We start from the raw sequence: 18,980 nt of genomic DNA, 5'->3' as shown, positions 1-18,980 counted from the left end.
AGCACGTGGCGAAACCCCAAGGTTCCTGGCTTGTGCAACCGCCTGGATGCAAAGTGTGGGTAAACTGAGCCGTTTCACTGGCCAGGAGTAAGAGCAAAACTGCAGGGCACCCTGAGTTTCTGGCTGAGCTCCCCATCTTCCCCCACCCAGTTTGCCTGAGCCACTTCTCTCCTGTAGCCCAGTGTGGTGGACCGTGTGGCCAGCATGCCTCTGATCAGCTCCACCTGCGACATGGTGTCCGCAGCCTATGCCTCCACCAAGGAGAGCTACCCGCACGTCAAGACCGTCTGCGACGCGGCAGAGAAGGGAGTGAGGACCCTCACGGCGGCTGCTGTCAGCGGGGCTCAGCCGATCCTCTCCAAGCTGGAGCCCCAGAGTGGGTGAAGTCCCAGGGGGCACTGAATCCCCCTCCTGGCCATTTCCCTGGGTGGGGAGTAGGGGGCTCTACCCAGCTCTTGGTCCTGTCCCCCTGAACCATTACTAGGTGACCTTCCAGCAGTCACATTTGCGTCTTAATTGTTGTTGGCAGTTGCATCAGCCAGCGAATACGCCCACAGGGGGCTGGACAAGTTGGAGGAGAACCTCCCCATCCTGCAGCAGCCCACGGAGAAGGTAACGATGTCCGTCCTCGGGGGCTCTGTCGAGACAGGGACCTACCTGGGTGTGGAGTGCACTGGTCCCAGCTTAACTAGACAAGCTTGATGGCATCCTCCCTGCTGCCTCTCCTGTCGGTTCCCATCCCCACCCCAAATCCACTCCCCACAGGGTAGCTGGAGGAATAATTGCAAAGCCAGCCAGATTACAGGCGCCTGCCACCATGCCCAGCTAGTTTTTGTATTTTTAGTAGAGATGGGGTTTCACCATGTTGGCCGGGCTGGTCTCAAACTCCTGACCTCAGGTGATCCAGCTGCCTCGGCCTCCCAAAGTGCTGGGATTATAGGAATGAGCCACGGTGCCCAGCCCACTTGTTTTTATAATAAAGTTTTATTGGCACACAGCCATGCCCATTTATTTACATATTGTCTATGACTGCTTTCACCCTACAATGGCAAGGTCGAGTAGTTGTGACAGAGACTGTGACCCACAGTACTGAAAATCTTAGTTACGTGGCCCTTTACACAAAATGTTGCCACCCCCATAACTTTTATTAGTCAGAAAAGGTTGGCGGCAGGAAAGTCAAAACATCAAAACACCATGTTCCTGGCCGGGCGTGGTGGCTCATGCCTGTAATCCCAGCACTTTGGGAGGCCAAGGCGGGAGGATCACCTGAGGTTGGGAGTTTGAGACCAGCCTGACCAACATGGAGAAACCCCGTCCCTACTAAAAATACAAAATTAGCTGGGTGTGGTAGCGGGTGCCTGTAATCCCAGCTACTCAGGAGGCTGAGGCAGGAGAATTTCTTGAACCCTGGAGGCGGAGGTTGCAGTGATCCGAGATCGTGCCATTGCACTCTAGCCTGGGCAGCAAGAGTGAAACTCCGTCTCAAAAAAAAAAAACAAAACCAAAAAAACACCATATTCTGGCCAGGCGGGGTGGCTCATGCCTGTAATCCCAGTACTTTGGGAGGCTGAGGTGGGCGGATCACAAGGTCAGGAGATCGAGACCATCCTGGCAAACACGGTGAAACCCCATTTCTACTAAAACTACAAAAAAAAAAAAATTAGCTTGGCGTGGTGGCGTGTGCCTGTAGTCCTAGTTACTCGGGAGGCTGAGGCAAGAGAATCGCTTGAACCCAGGAGACGGAGGTTGCAGTGAGCTGAGATCGTGCCACTACACTCCAGCCTGGGCGACAGAGCGAGACTCTGTCTCAAAAACAACAAAACAAAAAAAACATCATGTTCCAAACTGTGTCCTGCCCCTCAGCAGCTGGGTGGCCCTCACACAAGTTACTTTGCCTCTGTGGGCCTCACTTTTTTTTTTTTTTTTTGAGACGGGGTCTTGCTCTGTTGCCAGGCTGGTGTGCAGTGGTGCAATCTCGGCTCACTGCAACCTCCACCTCCGGGTTCCAGCGATTCTCCTGCCTCAGGCTCCTGAGTAGCTGGGGTTGCAGACGTCCGCCACCACGCCTGGCTAATTTTTGTATTTTTGGTAGAGACGGGGTTTCACCAAGTTGGCCAGGATGGTCTCAATCTCTTGACCTCGTGATCCTCCCGCCTCGGCCTCCCAAAGTGCTGGGATTACAGGCATGAGCCACTGTGCCCGGCCCCCTCTTTTTTTTTTTTAAGATGGAGTTTCGCTCTTGTTGCCCAGGCTGGAGTGCACTGGTGCGGTTTCAGCTCACTGCAACCTCCGCCTCCCGGGTTCAAGCAATTCTCCCGCCTCAGCCTCCCAAGTGGCTGGGATTACAGACATGTGCCACCACACCTGGCCAATTTTTGTATTTTTAGTAGAGATGGGGTTTTACCATGTTGGTCAGGCTGGTCTCGAGCTCCCGACCTCAGGTGATCCACCTGCCTTGGCCTCCCAAAGTGTTGGGATTACAGACATGAGCCACCAGGCCCAGCCTGGGCCCCACTTTCTTTTCTACAGAATGGCAATGCTGACCTGGGGTTAACACCTGAAGGCCCAGAACAGCACATGGCTTGTATCAAATGTTGGCTCTTAACATAAAAAAAAAAAATTTTTTTTTTTTTGAGACCGGTTCTCACTCTGTCACCCAGGGTGGGGTGCAGTAGTGTGATCATGGCTCAACTGCAGCCTTGAACTCCTGGGCTCAAGTGATCCTCCCATCTCAGCTTCCCAAGTAGCTGGGACCACAGGCATGCACCACCATGCCTGGCTATTTTTAATTTTTTGTAGAGACGAGTTTTCACCATGTTGCCCAGGCTGTTCTCAGACTCCTGGGCTCAACAGATCCTCCTGCCTCAGCCTCCTGAGTAGCTGGGACTAGGTGCATCCACCACGCCTGGCTAATTTTTGTACTTTTTGTCAAGACGGAGTCTCGCCATATTGCCCAGGCTGGTCTCCAACTCTTGGACTCAAGCAATCCTCCTGCCTCAGCCCCACAAAGTGCTAGAATTATAGGAGTGCGCCACTGTGCCCTACCTCAGTTTCCCTTAATCACCGCTTTTTAAAGACCCTGTCTCTAAATACAGTCACATTCTTACCCCTGGGGATCAGGACTTCAGCATAAGAATTTGGGGTTGAGGGGGCCGTAATTCAACCTATAACAGCCTGGGATGAAGAAATTAGGCACAGACCAGGCGCGGTGGCTCACGCCTTAATCCCAGCACTTTGGGAGGCCGAAGCGTGCAGTTGACTTGAGATCAGGAGTTCGAGACCAGCCTGGCCAACATGGTGAAACCCTGTGTCTACTAAAAATTCAAAAATTAGCCAGGCGTGATGGTGAGTTCCTATAATCTCAGCTACTCGGGAGGCTGAGGCACGAGTATCACTTGAACCTGGGAGGCAGAGGTTGCAGTGAGCCGAGATCGTGCCACCGCGCTCCAGCCTGGGCAACAGAGCAAGGCTCTGTCTCAAAAAAAAAAAAAAAAACACCCTCCTTCAGATAAGTGTGAAGCTTAATCGGTTATTGTTTGTCTCCCCAGCTGGGACCAGGGCACAGGCTGCCTGCTTTGTGGCTGTGTCCAGTGACCAGCGGGCAGCCTGGCACAGGGTAGATGCTTATTTTTTTAGTTTTTTGAGACAGAGTGTTGCTCTTGTTGCCCAGGCTGGAGTGCAATGGTGCGATCTCGGCTCACTGCAACCTCCGCCTCTCGGGCTCAAGCGATTCTCCTGCCTCAGCCTCCCGAGTAGCTGGGATTACAGGCATGCACCACCATGCCTGGGTAATTTTATATTTTTAGTAGAGATAGGGGTTTCTCCATGTTGGTCAGGCTGGTCTCGAACTCCCAACCTCAGGTGATCTGCCTGCCTCGGCCTCCCAAAGTGCTAGGATTACAGGTGTGAGCCACCGTGCCCGGCAGGTAGATGCTTATTAAGTATTCAGGTGCTCCATGTCCACTTCAGCCCAGTGGTTACAGAAGGGCCACCCTCGGGTACCACCTGCTTGTGTCTGGGTCTGTAGCATCAGAAATAGGTGATCCCTGGGTTGGAGGCAGGACAAGCCAGCCGCATCCCAGCATCCTTGGACTTTGCCTGGGACCACCTGCAGGGACAGGCAGCTTATTCATCCACTTGCTATTGAGTGCCTACTGTATGCCGGGGAGCTGTGCTGTCCCATCATGGTTACACTTCCTCACCTCCCATTTATGCAGAAATGGCCTTAGCTGGGAAACAGCAGAGCGGTTGTCAACTTGCACTTTTTTTTTTTTTTTGAGACAAGGTCTTGCTCTGTAGCCCAAGCTAGAGTGCAGTGGCGTGATCTTGGCTCACTACAGCCTCGACCTCCTAGACTTAGGCAATCCTCCCAGCTCTCAGCCTCCTGAGAAGCTGGGACTACAGGTGTGCACCACCACACCTGACTAATTTTTTAATTTTTTGTAGGAATGGGGTCTTGCTATATTGCCCAGGCTGGTGTCAAACTCCCGGGCTAGCCGGGCACGGTGGCTCACGCCTGTAATCCCAGCACTTTGGGAGGCTGAGGCAGGCAGATCACGAGATCAGAACAACAGAGCGAGACTCCATCTCAGAAACAAAACAAAAAACAAACTCCTGGGCTCAAGCAATCCTCCCGCTTGCCTTGGCTTCCCAAAGTGCTGGGATTACAGTTGTGAGCCACTGTGCCCAGCCATGCCTACGCCTTACCAGCAAAGGCCAATAGTGGGCTTGGCTGAGGGGGGATGGAAACTGCTGAGCTTACAGGAAGATGGGAAACGTCAACCAGGAGCCCCCGTCTCAGGGCCAAGCCCTTGCTTCCCTTTCTCTCCCACTGATAGCGTAGGAGGCCAACAGTCTTTCTGTTTATAGAAGGGATAAGCTCAGGGTGAATTCTTCAAGGTCATTGAACGGAGCAGCAGCTGGGAGCTTTTTTTTTTTTTTTTTTGAGATGGAGTCTCATTCTGTTGCCCAGGCTGGAATGCAGTGGCGTGATCTCAGCCCACTGCAACCTCTGCCTCCTGGGTTCAAGTGATCCTCCTGCCTCAGCCTCCCAAGTAGCTGGGATTATAGGCGCCCATCACTATGCCCAGCAAATTTTTGTATTTTTAGTAAAGATGGGGTTTCACCATGTTGGCCAGGCCGGTCTCGAACCCCTGACCTCAGGTGATCCAGCTGCCTTGGCCTCCCAAAGTGCTGGGATTATAGGCGTGAGTCACCGTGCCCGGCCAATTTTTGTATTTTTTGTAGAGGTGAGGTCTTACTATGTTGCCCAGGCTGTTCTCACACTTCTGGGCCCAAGCGATCCTCCCACCTCAGCCTCCCAAAGTGCCGGGATGACAGGTGTGAGCCACCGTGCCTGGCCTGCTGTGAGCTCTTGACTTTTTGAGAGGTGCAATGCTCTCTGAATTCTGGGCCCTATGAGTTTTTTCCCCCTTTGTGAAGAGGTAACTTTCCCCAGGTTCTGGGGGACAGTGGTGTTGTCAGAGCTAGATTTTAATCCGGGCCAGTGTGAGAACGTGCGTGTTCACTGAGTAGTGGGGCTGTTAGAACCTGACTGTCATCGGGGGCGTTGGCTCATGCTGGCTCACACAGTGAAACCCCGTCTCTACTAAAAATACAAAAAATTAGCCAGGTGTGGCAGTGCACGCCTGTAGTCCCAGCTGCTGGGGAGGCTGAGGCAGGAGAACCGCTTGAACCTGGGAGGTGGAGGTTGCGGTGAGCCGAGATCGTGCCACTGCACTCCAGCCTGGGTGACAAGAGCAAAAACTCTGTAAAAAAACAAAACAAAACAAAAACAAAAAACTTGACTCTCACACCCTCTTCCCCCACAAAAAGATGAATTCTCATGAGTACAAGAGGACTGAGTCTTCAGGGAAGCACCAACTTGGGTAGGAATGGGGCAGGTGTGGTTTTCAACTTTGCAGAGAGCCCTCTGCATAGAGATCTGTCTAAAGACTTAGCTTCAGCTGGACACAGTGGCTCATGTCGGTCATCCCAGCACTTTGGGAGGCCAAAGCAGGAGGACTGCTTGAGGCCAGGAGTTCGAAACCAGCCTGGGCAGCATGGAGAGTCCTTGTCTCTACAAAATAAGCCAGGTGTGGTGGTGCGTACCTGTAGTCTCAGCTACTTGGGAGGCTGAGGTGGGAGGATCGCTGGAGCCGAAGAGGTCAAGGCTTCAGTGAGCTATGATTGCACCACTGCACTCCAGCCTGAGTGACACAGTGAGACCCTGTCTCAAAAGAAAAAAGAAAAAAAAAAGACTTAGATTCGAGAACAGCAGGTATTGACAGATGAGCGCTCCCCATGTGCTGGGTGGGGCGTAGTCAAAGGATTCCATGCAAAGCTTTTGTTTGTTTGTTTGTTTTTGTTTTTTTTGGAGACAGAGTCTCTCTCTGTCGCCCAGGCTGGAGTGCAGTGGTGCAGTCTTAGCTCACTGCAAACTCCACCTCCCGGGTTCAAGGGATTCTCCTGCCTCAGCCTCTCGAGTAGTAAGGATTACAGACATGCACCACTGCACCCGGCTAATTTTTTGTATTTTTTGTCTCTACAAAAAATAAAAAATAAGGCTGGGCGCAGTGGCTCATGCTTGTAATCCCAGCACTTTGGGAGGCCCAGGCAAGTGGATCCCCTGATGTCAGGAGTTCAAGACCAGCCTGGCCAACATGGTGAAACCCGTCTCTACTAAAAATACAAAAATCAGCTCGGCATGGTGGCATGTGCTTGTAATCCCAGCTACTTGGGAGGCTGAGGCAGGAGAATCACCTGAACCCACGTGGCAGAGGTTGCAGTGAATCGAGATTGCACCATTGCACTCCAGCCCGGGCAACAAGAGTGAAACTCCGCCTCAAAAAAAATTAATAAATAAATAAAAATAAAAGATAAAAAATAGCCACGAGTGGTGGTACGTGCCTGTGGTCACAGCTACTTGCTGGGGAAGCTGAGGTGGGAGGCTCACTTGAGCCCAGGAGGTGGAGTTTGTAGTAAGCCGAGATTGTGCCACCGCACTCCACCTGGGTGACAGAGGGAGACTCCATCTCAAAAGAAAAAAAAATTAAATTGAAAAAAAAAACAAAAAACAGGCAGAGTGCAGTGGCTCATGCCTGTAATCCTAGCACTTTGGGAGGCTGAGGTGGGCGGATCACTAGGTCAGGAGTTTGAGACCAGCCTGACCAACATGGCGAAACCCCATCTCTACTAAAAATACAAAATTAGCCTGGCGTGGTGGCGCATGCCTGTAATCCCAGCTACTCGGGAGGCTGAGGCAGGAGAATCGCTTGAACCCAGGAGGCGGAGGTTACAGTGAGCCGAGATCACACAATTGCACTCCAGCCTGGGCAACGAGAGTGAAACTCCATCTCAACAACAGCAACAACAAAAAACAATTAGCCAGGCATGGTGGCGGGCACCTGTAATCCCAGCTACTTGGGAGGCTGAGGCAGGAGAACTGCTTGAACCCGGGAGACAGAGGTTGCAGTGATCTGAGATGGTGTCACTGCACTCCAGCCTGGGCAACAGAGCAAGACCCTGTCTCCAAAAAAAAAAAAAAAAGAAAGAAAGAAATGAGGTACAGGGAGGTAGAGTGACTTGCCTGAAGCCACACAGCTGAGAAGTAGCTAGCTAGGAACGGAGCCTAGGTAGTCTGGCTGCAGAGTATGAGGTCATGCCCACAACTCCAGACTCAGGGTCACCTGGGGGATGGCGCTCCCTGCCTCAGTCTCCCTGGAAGTTGGGGTGCAGGGGAGGGGTGCCCACATACAGAGGGAAGACGGAGATGCTGGGGTCACCTGGGGGATGGCGCTCCCCGCCTCGGTCTCCCTGGAAGTTGGGGTGCAGGGGAGGGGTGCCCAGATATGGAGGGAAGGCAGAGATGCTGATGCTGTTGCATCTCCTAGGTCCTGGCGGACACCAAGGAGCTTGTGTCGTCTAAGGTGTCGGGGGCCCAAGAGATGGTGTCTAGTGCCAAGGACACGGTGGCCACCCGATTGTCGGAGGCGGTGGACGCGACCCGCGGTGCTGTGCAGAGCGGCGTGGACAAGACAAAGTCCGTAGTGACCGGCGGGGTCCAATCGGTCATGGGCTCCCGCTTGGGCCAGATGGTGCTGAGTGGGGTCGACACGGTGCTGGGGAAGTCGGAGGAGTGGGCGGACAACCACCTGCCCCTTACGGATGCCGAACTGGGTAAGTGTGGCCAGCGGGCTGCTCTGGGACCCCTCCCCAGGCCCCCTGACGGGAAGCCGCTGTCGGCCTCCTGGGGTCTGTGCCGACACTCACTGCCGCCTCGTCCCTGCCACTTCTCCGGGCATCTTGGAATCTCATCACTAACGCAGTCCCCTCTGTCCTGCTCACCAGCTCCCGCCCTCATCCACCACAGTCTCCTCCCCACAGCAGCCACCAGAGGGCGCCTGTGACCACCTGAGTCAGAACCCGTCCCTCTGCCCACAGCCCTCCATGGACCCCACCTCCCCTGGGGTCAAAGCCCAAGTCCTCGTCACAGCCCACAAGGTCCTGCACAACCTCCCCTGTCCTCTCCCCGCCCTCCTCCTCTTCCCCCTTCGCTCACTCCGCTCCTGCATAAATACGTGACTAAACTTGAGATCTCACTGAACTGTGACAACGACGCTGGTGTTCCCGCCAGGCCAGACATCCCACTCCAGTCATCTCGGTCACATACTCGCACTCCCTGCACTGTTTATTTGATATTCTTCTTTAATTAATTCATTTATTTATTTAGAGACAGAGTCTCGCTCTGTCACCTAGGCTGGAGTGCAATGGCGTGATCTCAGCTCACTGCAACCTCTGCCTCCTGGGTTCAAGCGAGTCTCCTGCCTCATCCTCCTGAGTAGCTGGGATTACAGGCACCTGCCACCACACAGCTAATTTTTTGTATTTTTAGTAGCAACGGGGTTTCACTATGTTGGCCAGGCTGGTCTTGAACTCCTGACCTTGTGATCTGCCCACCTCGGCCTCCCCAAGTACTGGGATTACAGGCGTGAGCCACCATGCCCGGCCCTTTTTTATTTATTTGTTTTAGAGATAGAGTCTCACTCTCTTGCCCAGGCTGAAGTGCAGTGGTGCGATCATAGCTCAATGTAGCCTCAAACTCCTGGGTTGAGGCGAGCCTCCCATCTCAGCTTCCGAGTAGCTGGGACTACAAGCACACACCATCATGCCCAACTAATTTTTCTTTATTTAATTTTTGGTAAAGACGGGGTCTCCCTCTGTCATCCCAGCTGATCCAGAACTCCTTGGCTGGAGTGATCCTACTGCTTTAGCCCCCCAAAGTGCGGGGATTGGGATTTTTGCAAATAAGTAGCTTAGGATATAGGCAGGGCGCGGTGGCTCAGCCTGTAATCCCAGCACTTTGGTGGGCCGAGGTGGGCAGATCACCTGAAGTCAAGAGTTTGAGACAAGCCTGGCCAACATGGTGAAACCCAGTCTCTACTAAAAATACAAAAATTAGGCCAGGCGCGGTGGGTCACGCCTGTAATCCCAGCACTTTGGGAGGCCGAGGCGGGCGGATCACAGGTTCAGGAGATTGAGACCATCCTGGCTAACACAGTGAAACCCCACCTCTACTAAAAAAAAAAAAAAAAAAAAAAAAAAAAAAAATTAGCCAGGCGTGGTGGCGGGTGCCTGTAGTCCCAGCTACTCGGGAGACTGAGGCAGGAGAATGGCATGAACCTGGGAGGTGGAGCTTGCAGTGAGCCGAGATCATGCCACTGCACTCCAGCCTGGGCAATAGAGCTAGACGCCGTCTCAAAAATAAAATAAAATAAAATAAACATTAGCCAGGTGCGGTGGCAGGCGTCTGTAATCCCAGCTACTTGGGAGGCAGAGGTTGCAGTGAGCCAAGATTGGGCCACTGCACTCCAGCCTGGGCGACAGAGTGAGACTCCATCTCAAAAAAAAAAAAAAGCATGGGTACAGTAGGAGCAGGATTAAATAAATACATGCAGCTGGGCGCAGTGGCTCATGGCTGTAATCCCAGTACTTTGGGAGGCTGAGGTGGGTGGATCACCTGAGGTCGGGAGTTCGAGACAAGCCTGACCAACATAAAGAAACCCCATCTCTACTAAAAATACAAAATTAGCCGGGCATGGTGGCGGATCCCTGTAATCCCAGCTAACTTGGGAGGCTGAGGCAAGAGAATCGCTTGAATCTGGGAGGCAGAGCTTGTGGTGAGCCAAGACTGCGCCATTGCACTCCAGCCCAGGCAACAAGAGTGAAACTCCATCTCAAAAAAAATAAAGGCCAGGCGTGGTGACTCATGCCTGTAATCGCAGCACTTTCAGAGGCTGAGGCAGCTGGATCACGTGGTCAGGAGTTTGAGACCAGCCTGGCCAACATGGTGAAACCCCATCTCTACTAAAAATACAAAAATTAGCCAAGCATGGTAGCACATGCCTGTAATCCCAGCTACTCAGGAGGCTAAGGCAGGAGAATCACTTGAACCCGGGAGGCGGAGGTTGCAGTGAGCCAAGATCATGCCATTGCACTCCAGCCTGGGCAACAGAGTGAGACTCTGTCTCAAAAAATAAAATAAAATAAATAAGTAAATAAATACATGCATATACACATGTGAACCTACGAACATGGGATGAGGCCAGGCACGGTGGCTCACACCTGTCATCCCAGCACTTTGGTGGGAGGATCAGTTAAGCCCAGTAGTTCCAGACCAGCCTGGACAACATAGTGAGACCCCGTCTCTACAAAAAATTTAAAAATTAGCTGGGTGTGCTAGTGCCCGCCTGTAGTCCCAGTTGCTATTTGGGAGCTGAGACAGGAGGATCACCTGAGCCTGGGAGTTCAAGGCTACAGTGAGCTATGATCGCACCGCTGCACTCCAGCCTGGGCAACAGAGCGAGACTGTACTTCAAAATATAAAAACCGACAAAACAAACAGATCTAAACATAGAAAAGGTACAGGAAGCCAGGTGCAATGGCTCACACCTGTAAACCTAGCACTTTGGGAGTCTGAGGCGAGCAGATTGCTTGAGTCCAGGATTTCAAGACCAGCCTGGGCAACATAGACCCCATTTCTATAAAAAGTACAAAAATTAGCCAGGTGTCTTGCCGTAGTCCCAGCTTTATGTAGTCCCAGCTACTCAGGAGGCCAAGGTTGAAGGATAGCTTGAAGCTGGGAGGTTGAGCCTGCAGTAAGCTGAGGTCGTGCCACTGCACTCCAGCCTGGGCAACAGACCGAGACCCTGTCTAAAAAAAAGAAGAAAAAGTACAGGAAAAACACGGTATATATGGTATTATAATCTTATGGGACCACTGTAGTATATGCAGTCCATTGTTGGCTGAAATGTCATTATTCTCTTTTTTTTTTGAGATGGAGTCTCACTCTCACCCAGGCTGGAGTGCAGTGGTGTGATCTCGGCTCACTGCAGCCTCCACTTCCCGGGTTCAAGCGATTCTCCTGCCTCAGCCTCCCAAGTAGCTGAGATTACAGGCTAGTGCCATCATGCCTGGCTAATTTTTGTATTTTTAGTAGAGATGGGGTAGTGCCATGTTGGCCAGGCTAGTCTTGAACTCCTAACCTCAAGTGATCTGCCCACCTTGGCCTCCCAAAGGGCTGGCATTATTGGCATGAGCCACTGCGCCTGGCCTACGGTATTATAATCTTATGGGACCTCTGTAGTATATGTGATGTACTGCTGGCTGGAATGCTGTTGTTCTCTGCAGGACTGCATAATGAACATTCAGGCCTATATTCACAGGTTGTCCAAGGCAGGTCTGGCCTGCAGGCCATAGCTTGAGACCCTCCTGCTAGTCTAAGTTCTCTGATTCCTGTGAGGTTTAATTTTCCTTATCCCCATTTTGCAGATAGGGAAAACCAAGGCAGACTCCTTTGCTCCCAGGCCTTCGAGGTTTATAAGAAGTAGAACTGGGGTATAAACTGGACAGCATGGCCAGGTGTGGTGGCTCACGCCTATAATCACAGCACTTTTGGAGGCCAATTCGGATGAATCACTGGAGATCAGGAGTTCGAGACCAGCCTGGCCAACATGGTGAAACCCCGTCTCTACTAAAAATACAAAAATTAGCCGGGCATGGTGACGGGCGCCTGTAATCCCAGTTACTTGGGAGGCTGAGGCAGGATAATCACTTGAACCTGGGAGGCAGAGGTTGCAGTGAGCCGAGATGACACCACACTGCACTCCAACCTGGGCGACAGAGTGAGACTCCATCTCTAAATAAATAAATAAACTGGACAGTGTGATTCTTGGGACTGTCTGCCTGGGACGAGCCCGGCTGTGTGTTCTGGTCTTCACAGAGACCCTTCTTCTTTTCCTTGCAGCCCGCATCGCCACGTCCCTGGATGGCTTCGAAGTCGCGTCCGTGCAGCAGCAGCGGCAGGAACAGAGCTACTTCGTACGTCTGGGCTCCCTGTCGGAGAGGCTGCGGCAGCACGCCTATGAGCACTCGCTGGGCAAGCTTCGAGCCACCAAGCAGAGGGCACAGGAGGCTCTGCTGCAGCTGTCGCAGGCCCTAAGCCTGGTGAGGTTCCGGGGGGTCGGGGCCCTGAGCCAGCAGCCTTCATCCCGCAGCAGACACCTACCCAGAGCTCAGTGGCTTATTGCTCACCCCTCTGCAGGCTGGCAGGGCCATTCCCGCTTGCTCCTGGCACTGTGTCTGGTTGTACACTGATTTGCTTAGGCTGCTACCACAGACCACACTGTCTGGGGCCGGGCACAGCGGCTCACACCTCTTTGTGTGAGTCCCTCAAGTGCTTTGGGAGCCCAAGGCAGGAGGATCGCATGAGTCCAGGGGTTTGAGACCCACCTGGGCAATATAGCAAGACCCCATCTCTACAAAAAATAATTTAAAACAATTAGCTGGCTGTGGTGGTGCGTGCCTGTAATCCCAGCTGCTTGGGAGGCTGAGGTGGGACGATTGCTTGAGCCCAGGAGTTGGAGGCTGCAGTGAGCTATGATTGTGCCACTGCACTGCAGCCTAGTCAACAGAGTAAGACCCCATCTCAAAAAAAAAAAAAAAAAAATCGTGGCCAGGTGCAGTGGCTCATGCCTGTAATCCCAGCACTTTGGGAGGCTGAGGCGGGTGGATCATGAGGTCAGGAGTTCAAGACCAGCCTGGCCAACATGGTGAAACCCCATCTCTACTAAAAATACAAAAATTAGCCAGGTACAATGGCAGGCACCTGTAATCCCAGCTACTCAGGAGGCTGAGGCAGGAGAATCGCTTGGACCTGGGCGGCAGAGACTGCAGTGAGCCGAGATCATGCTACTGCTCTCCAGCCTGGGCAACAAGAGTGAGACTCCATCTCAAAAAAAAAAAAAAAATTCGCACTGTCTGGGAAATGTAAACAACAGATATTTATTTTCTCACATTTCTGGAGGCTGGAAGTCCAAGATCAGAGTGTCCTTTTGGGGCCTCTCTCCTTGACTCGTAGACAGCCATCTTCTCTCCGTGTATTCACATGGTCATCCCTTCCCTCTGTGTATGTCTGTGTCCTAATCTCTTTTTTTTCTTTGAACGGAGTCTCGCTCTGTTGCCCAGGCGGGAGTGTAGTGGTGCAATCTCAGCTCACTGCAACCTCCACTTCCCGGGCTCAAGTGATTCTTGGGCCTCCACGTCCCGAGTAGCTGGGATCACAGGCACTTGCCACCATGCCTGGCTAATTTTTGTATTTTTAGTAGAGATGGGGTTTCACTATGTTGGCCGGGCTGGTCTCAAACTCCTGACCTCAAGTGATCCACCCACCTCAGCCTCCCAAAGTGCTGGGATTACAGACACGAGCCACCAGGCACAGCTCTAATCTCCTTATTTAAGGAGCCCAGCGCTTTATGGATTGGAGCCCACCCTAATGGATAGCTTCATTTACCTTAATGACCTTTTTTTTTTTTTTTTTTTCAGAGACAGGGGCTCACTCTGTTGCCCAGGCTGGAGTGGATGATCATGGCTCACTGCAGCCTCTTAGGTACACCCATCTTGGAGCATATGTCTGCCGTCATTCATCTTTATTTATTTTTCTTTTCTTTTTGTGGCGCGATCTCGGCTCACTGCAAGCTCCGCCTACCGGGTTCATGCCATTCTCCTGCCTCAGCCCTCTGGTAGCTGGGACTACAGGCGCCGGCCACCACGCCTGGCTAATTTTTTTTTCTATTTTTAGTAGAGATGGGGTTTCACAGTGTTAGCCAGGATGGTCTTGATCTCCTGACCTCTTGATCCGCCCACCTCAGCCTCCCAAAGTGCTGGAATTACAGGCGTGAGCCACCGCGCCCGGCATTTTTTTTTTTTTTTTTGAGACGGAGTCTCGCTCTGTCACCCAGGCTGGAGTGCAGTGGCATGCAGTCTCTGCTCACTGCAAGCTCTGCCTCCTCGGTTCACACCATTCTCTTGCCTCAGCCTCCCGAGTAGCTGGGACTACAGGTGCCCACCACCACGCTGGGCTAATTTTTTGTATTTTTAGTAGAGATGGGGTTTCACCGTGTTAGCCAGGATGGTCTCGATCTCCTCACCTCGTGATCCACCCGCCTCGGCCTCCCAAAGTGCTGGGATTACAGGCATGAGCCACTGCGCCCGGCCAACTATTTTTCTTTTCTCTTAAACTTTATGTAATATATAGAGATGAGATGTCATGTGTTGCCTAGGCGGTTCTGGAGCTACTGAGCTCAAGTGATCCAACCCCCTTGGCCTCCCAAAGCGCTGGGATTGCAGAAGTCAGCCTGCTTCGTTCCTTTGGAAGGCTGAGTCATATTTCATTACAAGCACTTTTTTTTGTTTTTTGTTTTTTGTTGTTTTGAGACAGAGTCTGGCTCTGTCACCCAGGCTGGAGTGCAGTGGCGCAATCTCAGCTCACTGCAACCTCCGCCTCCCAGGTTCAAGCAATTCTCGTGCCTCAGCCTCCTGAGTAGCTGGGACTACAGATGTGCACCACCACACCTGGCTAATTTTTGTATTTTTAGTAGAGACGGGGTTTCACCATGTTGGTTAGGCTGGTCTCGGCCTCCTGAGCTCAGGTGATCCGCCCACCTCGACCTCCCAAAGTGCTGGGATTACAGGTGTGAGCAACCATGCCCAGCCTACAAGCACTTTTTAAGCCTTTGCTAGTTCCATCTGCTCATGTCCCATTGGCCAAAGCCACGTGTCCAGGCTCCCCTGTAAGCGCAGGAGAAATTGACACAATGGGAGGAGCTACAGGGGATGTGCAGCCCTTCTTTGCACCAACCACACAGAGCCTCAGTATGTCAATGATTAAACCAAAGGCACCAGAGCTCACCGTAGCCAGGAAACCCTTCCTCCCTCCCTCCCTTTCTCTTTTCTAGACCGTCATGTAAGTCAGATGATGGAAGGATTCCCTGGGTTCCTTCTGGAATCCCGTCTCTCCCAGGTGAGTCTCCTTCCCTCACCTCTCTCTCCCCTGCCCCAGATGGAAACTGTCAAGCAAGGCGTTGATCAGAAGCTGGTGGAAGGCCAGGAGAAGCTGCACCAGATGTGGCTCAGCTGGAACCAGAAGCAGCTCCAGGGCCCCGAGAAGGAGCCGCCCAAGCCAGAGGTACCCATGAGGGACTGGGGGGTGGCCTGGGGTACTTGGAGTCCCGATGCCACTCTCTACACCTCTGCTTCATGGGCCTACCTGCTTCGAATTATTTCCCTAGCCTCACCTGCTTTTGGAAGCTAATGACACCTCCTTCAGGAAGCCTGCCTTGATTTCTCCTCTTGGGCATGCATAGGTATGGCTTCTTTTTTTTTGTTTTGAGACGGAGTGTTGCTCTGTCACCCAGGCTGGAGTACAATGGCATGATCTTGGCTCACTGCAACCTCCACCTCCTGGGTTCGAGTGATTCTCCTGCCTCAGCCTCCCTAGTAGCTGGGATTATAGGCGCTCACCACCACGCCTGGCTAATTTTTTTGTATTTTTAGTAGAGACAGGGTTTCACCATGTTGGCCAGGCTGGTCTTGAACTCCTGACCTCAAGTGATCCGCCCTGCCCGGCCTCCCAAAGTGTTGGGATTAACAAGCGTGAGCTACTGAGCCCGGCCCCTAGCAGCAACTTCTGACTAGTATTCTCCGGCCCCCTCCACTCTATCTCAAGCCTTGGCCTCTTGTGTTCTCTAATGGGTCTCGCTGCCTGTCCCACCACCCACTTAAGCTCCCCAGGGGCAAAGGAAGTTTGCAGTGAGCCGAGATCGCACCACTGCACTCCAGCCTGGGCAACAGAAGGAGATTCTGTCTCAAAAAACAGAAAATGTCCTGCAATTAGATGAAGGTAGTATTTGCCCAACCTTGTGAATATATTAAAAACCAATGAATCGTACACTTCAAAGGGCGAGTTTTAGGGTGTGTGGATTATATATCAATTTTTGAAATATTTGTTTATTTATCTTTGAGACAGGGTCTCACTCTGTTGCCCTGGCTGGAGTGCAGTGATGCCATCACAGGTCACTGTGGCCTCGCCATTGCAGGCTCAGGCAATCCTCTCGCCTCAGCCTCCCAAGTAGCTGGGAACACAGGCGTGTGCCACGATGCCTGGCTAATTTTTTTTTTAATTTTTAGTAGAGACAGGATCTCACTGTATTGCCCAGGCTGGTCTTGAGCTCCCGGTGTCAAGCAATACTCCCACCTCAGCCTTCCAAAGCACTGGGATTACAGGCATGAGCCACCACACCCGACCCTAGATCAATTATTTATTTATTTTTTTTTTTTTTGAGATGGAGTCTCGCTTTGTCACCCAGGCTGGAGTGCAGTGGTGTAATCTCAGCTCACTACCAGCTCTGCCTCCCAGGTTCACGCCATTCTCCTGCCTCAGCCTCCCGAGTATCTGGGACTACAGGCGCCCGCCACCAGGCCCAGCTAATTTTTTTTGTATTTTTAGTAGAGACGCGATTTCACCGTGTTACCCGGGATGGTCTTGATCTGCTGACCTTGTGATCCGCCTGCCTCGGCCTCCCAAAGTGCTGGGATTACAGGCGTGAGCCACCACACCCTGCCTATTTATTTATTTATTGCTCTGTTGCCCAGGCTGGAGTGCAGTGGCACAATCTCAGCTCACTGCAACCTCTGCCTCCTGGGTTCAAGTGGTTCTCCTGTCTCCACCTCCCCAGTAGATGGGATTACAGGCATGTGTCACCACGCCCGGCTAATTTTTGTACTTTTTAGTAGACACGGGGTTTCGCCATGTTGGCCAGGCTGGTCTCAAACTCCTGACCGCAGGTGATCCGCCCACATTGGCCTCCCAAAGTGCTGGTATTACAGGCGTGAGCCACCGTGCCCGGACCCAGATCAATTTTTTAAAAACTGAAATGAGATCATATCAAAAGCACATAGTAAGGGCTACAAAAGTGACATGCATAAAGATATCGTGAATATCTCTATAAATGCAAATTGTTCGGGAGGCAGAACTAGACCACCTGCTGCCTAAAACTGTCTCCTGTTTCCCCGACTGCTAAGCACAGCAGCCAGAATGACTTTTCAAATGAAAAAACCAGATCTTATCTCTCTCACGTGGGCACTCTCCCATAATCCCTGGCTCAAGTCCAGAGTCCTCCAGCTGCCAGGGCTCTGGGCAAAACCCTACCTCCCAGTGTGTGCCTTTTTTTTTTTTTTTTTTTTTTTTTTGAGATAGAGTCTCACTCTGTCACCCTGGCTGGAGTGCAATGTCATGATCTCGGCTCACTGCAACCTCTGCCTCCCGGGTTCAAGCGATTCTCCTGCCTCAGCTTCCCGAGTAGCTGAGACTACAGGCACCTGCCACCACGCCCAGCTAATTTTATTTATTTATTTATTTTTGAGACAGAGTCTCACTCCGTCACCCAAGCTGGAGTGCAGTGGCGTGATCTTGACTCACTGCAGCCTCCACCTCCTGGGTTCAAGCAATTTTCCTGCCTCAATCTCCCAAGTAGCTGGGATTACAGGCGCCCGCAACCACACCCAGCTAATTTTTTTGTATTTTTAATAGAGACAGGGTTCTGTCATGTTTGCCAGGCTGGTCTAGAACTCCTAACCTCAAGTTATCCACCCGTCTTGGCCCCCCAAAGTGCTGGGATTACAGGCCTGACCCACTGCGCCCGGCCTAATTTTTGTATTTTTAGTAGAGATGGGGTCTCACCATGTTGGCCAGGCTGGTCTCGAACCCTGTCTGTGCTCATCTCACTCTCTGGCCAAGGAAATTTTCAAGGACCTGATTTCAACTATGTTCTCCCCGGATGGTTTACAACTTCTGCCTAGAAAGTTCTTCCAGGCTGTCCCAGCCTGGCTTCCACTTTTTGTTTTTTAACAGCTTTTTTTTTTCTTTTTTTTTTTTTTTTTGAGATGGAGTCTCGCTCTGTCGCCCAGGCTGGAGTGCAGTGATGCGATTTCGGCTCACTGCAAGCTCCGCCTCCCGGGTTCACGCCATTCTCCTGCCTCAGCCTCCCGAGTAGCTGGGACTACAGGCTCCCGCCACCACGCCCGGCTAATTTTTTTGTGTATTTTTAGTAGAGACGGGGTTTCACCATGTTAGCCAGGATGGTCTCGATCTCCTGACCTCATGATCCACCCCCTCCTCGGCCTCCCAAAGTGCTGGGGATTACAGGGGTGAGCCACCATGCCCAGCCTTTTTTTTAAACAGTTTTATTGAGATCTCATTTGCATACCATACAAGTCACGCATTTAAAGCATACACATCGCTGGTTCTCAGCATTGCGCAACTATCCCTATCTCATCTCATGCCCCTAAAAAGAAACCCTGTTCCCATCAGCAGTCACTGCCCCATTTCCTCCTCCTCCCAACCACGTATCCCCTCCTGTCTCTGTGGATGGGCCTGTCCTGGACATTTCGTAGAAATGGGATCACACCCTGTTTGGCCTTTTGTGTCCGGCTTCTCGCGCTGAGCGTGACATCCTCAGGGCTCACCCATGCTGTGGCCTGGGTCAGAGCCCCATGACGTTCCATGGCTGAGTCACATTCTGTTGTATGGGTGGATCACATTCTGTTCACCCATTTATCAACCGAAGGACACTTGAGTTGTTTCT

General features: G+C 52.1%; 1 protein-coding gene across 2 annotated transcripts in view; it reads left to right on the top strand.

The window, feature by feature from the left end:
• The window catches only part of PLIN3 (perilipin 3), a 29,728-nt gene that overhangs the window by 7,586 nt on the left and 3,162 nt on the right, over positions 1–18,980 (top strand). For both annotated transcript variants that reach the window (XM_512292.9, XM_063801035.1), the window contains exons 3-7: positions 178–376; positions 530–612; positions 7,893–8,178; positions 12,305–12,504; positions 15,398–15,523. In XM_512292.9, coding sequence (XP_512292.6) covers positions 178–376; positions 530–612; positions 7,893–8,178; positions 12,305–12,504; positions 15,398–15,523 — 894 coding nt within the window. The remainder of the gene's footprint in view (positions 1–177; positions 377–529; positions 613–7,892; positions 8,179–12,304; positions 12,505–15,397; positions 15,524–18,980) is intronic.

The sequence above is a fragment of the Pan troglodytes genome, chromosome 20, assembly GCF_028858775.2.
Source record: "Pan troglodytes isolate AG18354 chromosome 20, NHGRI_mPanTro3-v2.0_pri, whole genome shotgun sequence".
NCBI classification, from domain to species: Eukaryota; Metazoa; Chordata; class Mammalia; order Primates; family Hominidae; genus Pan; species Pan troglodytes.
This window is presented reverse-complemented; position numbering and strand designations above follow the sequence as displayed.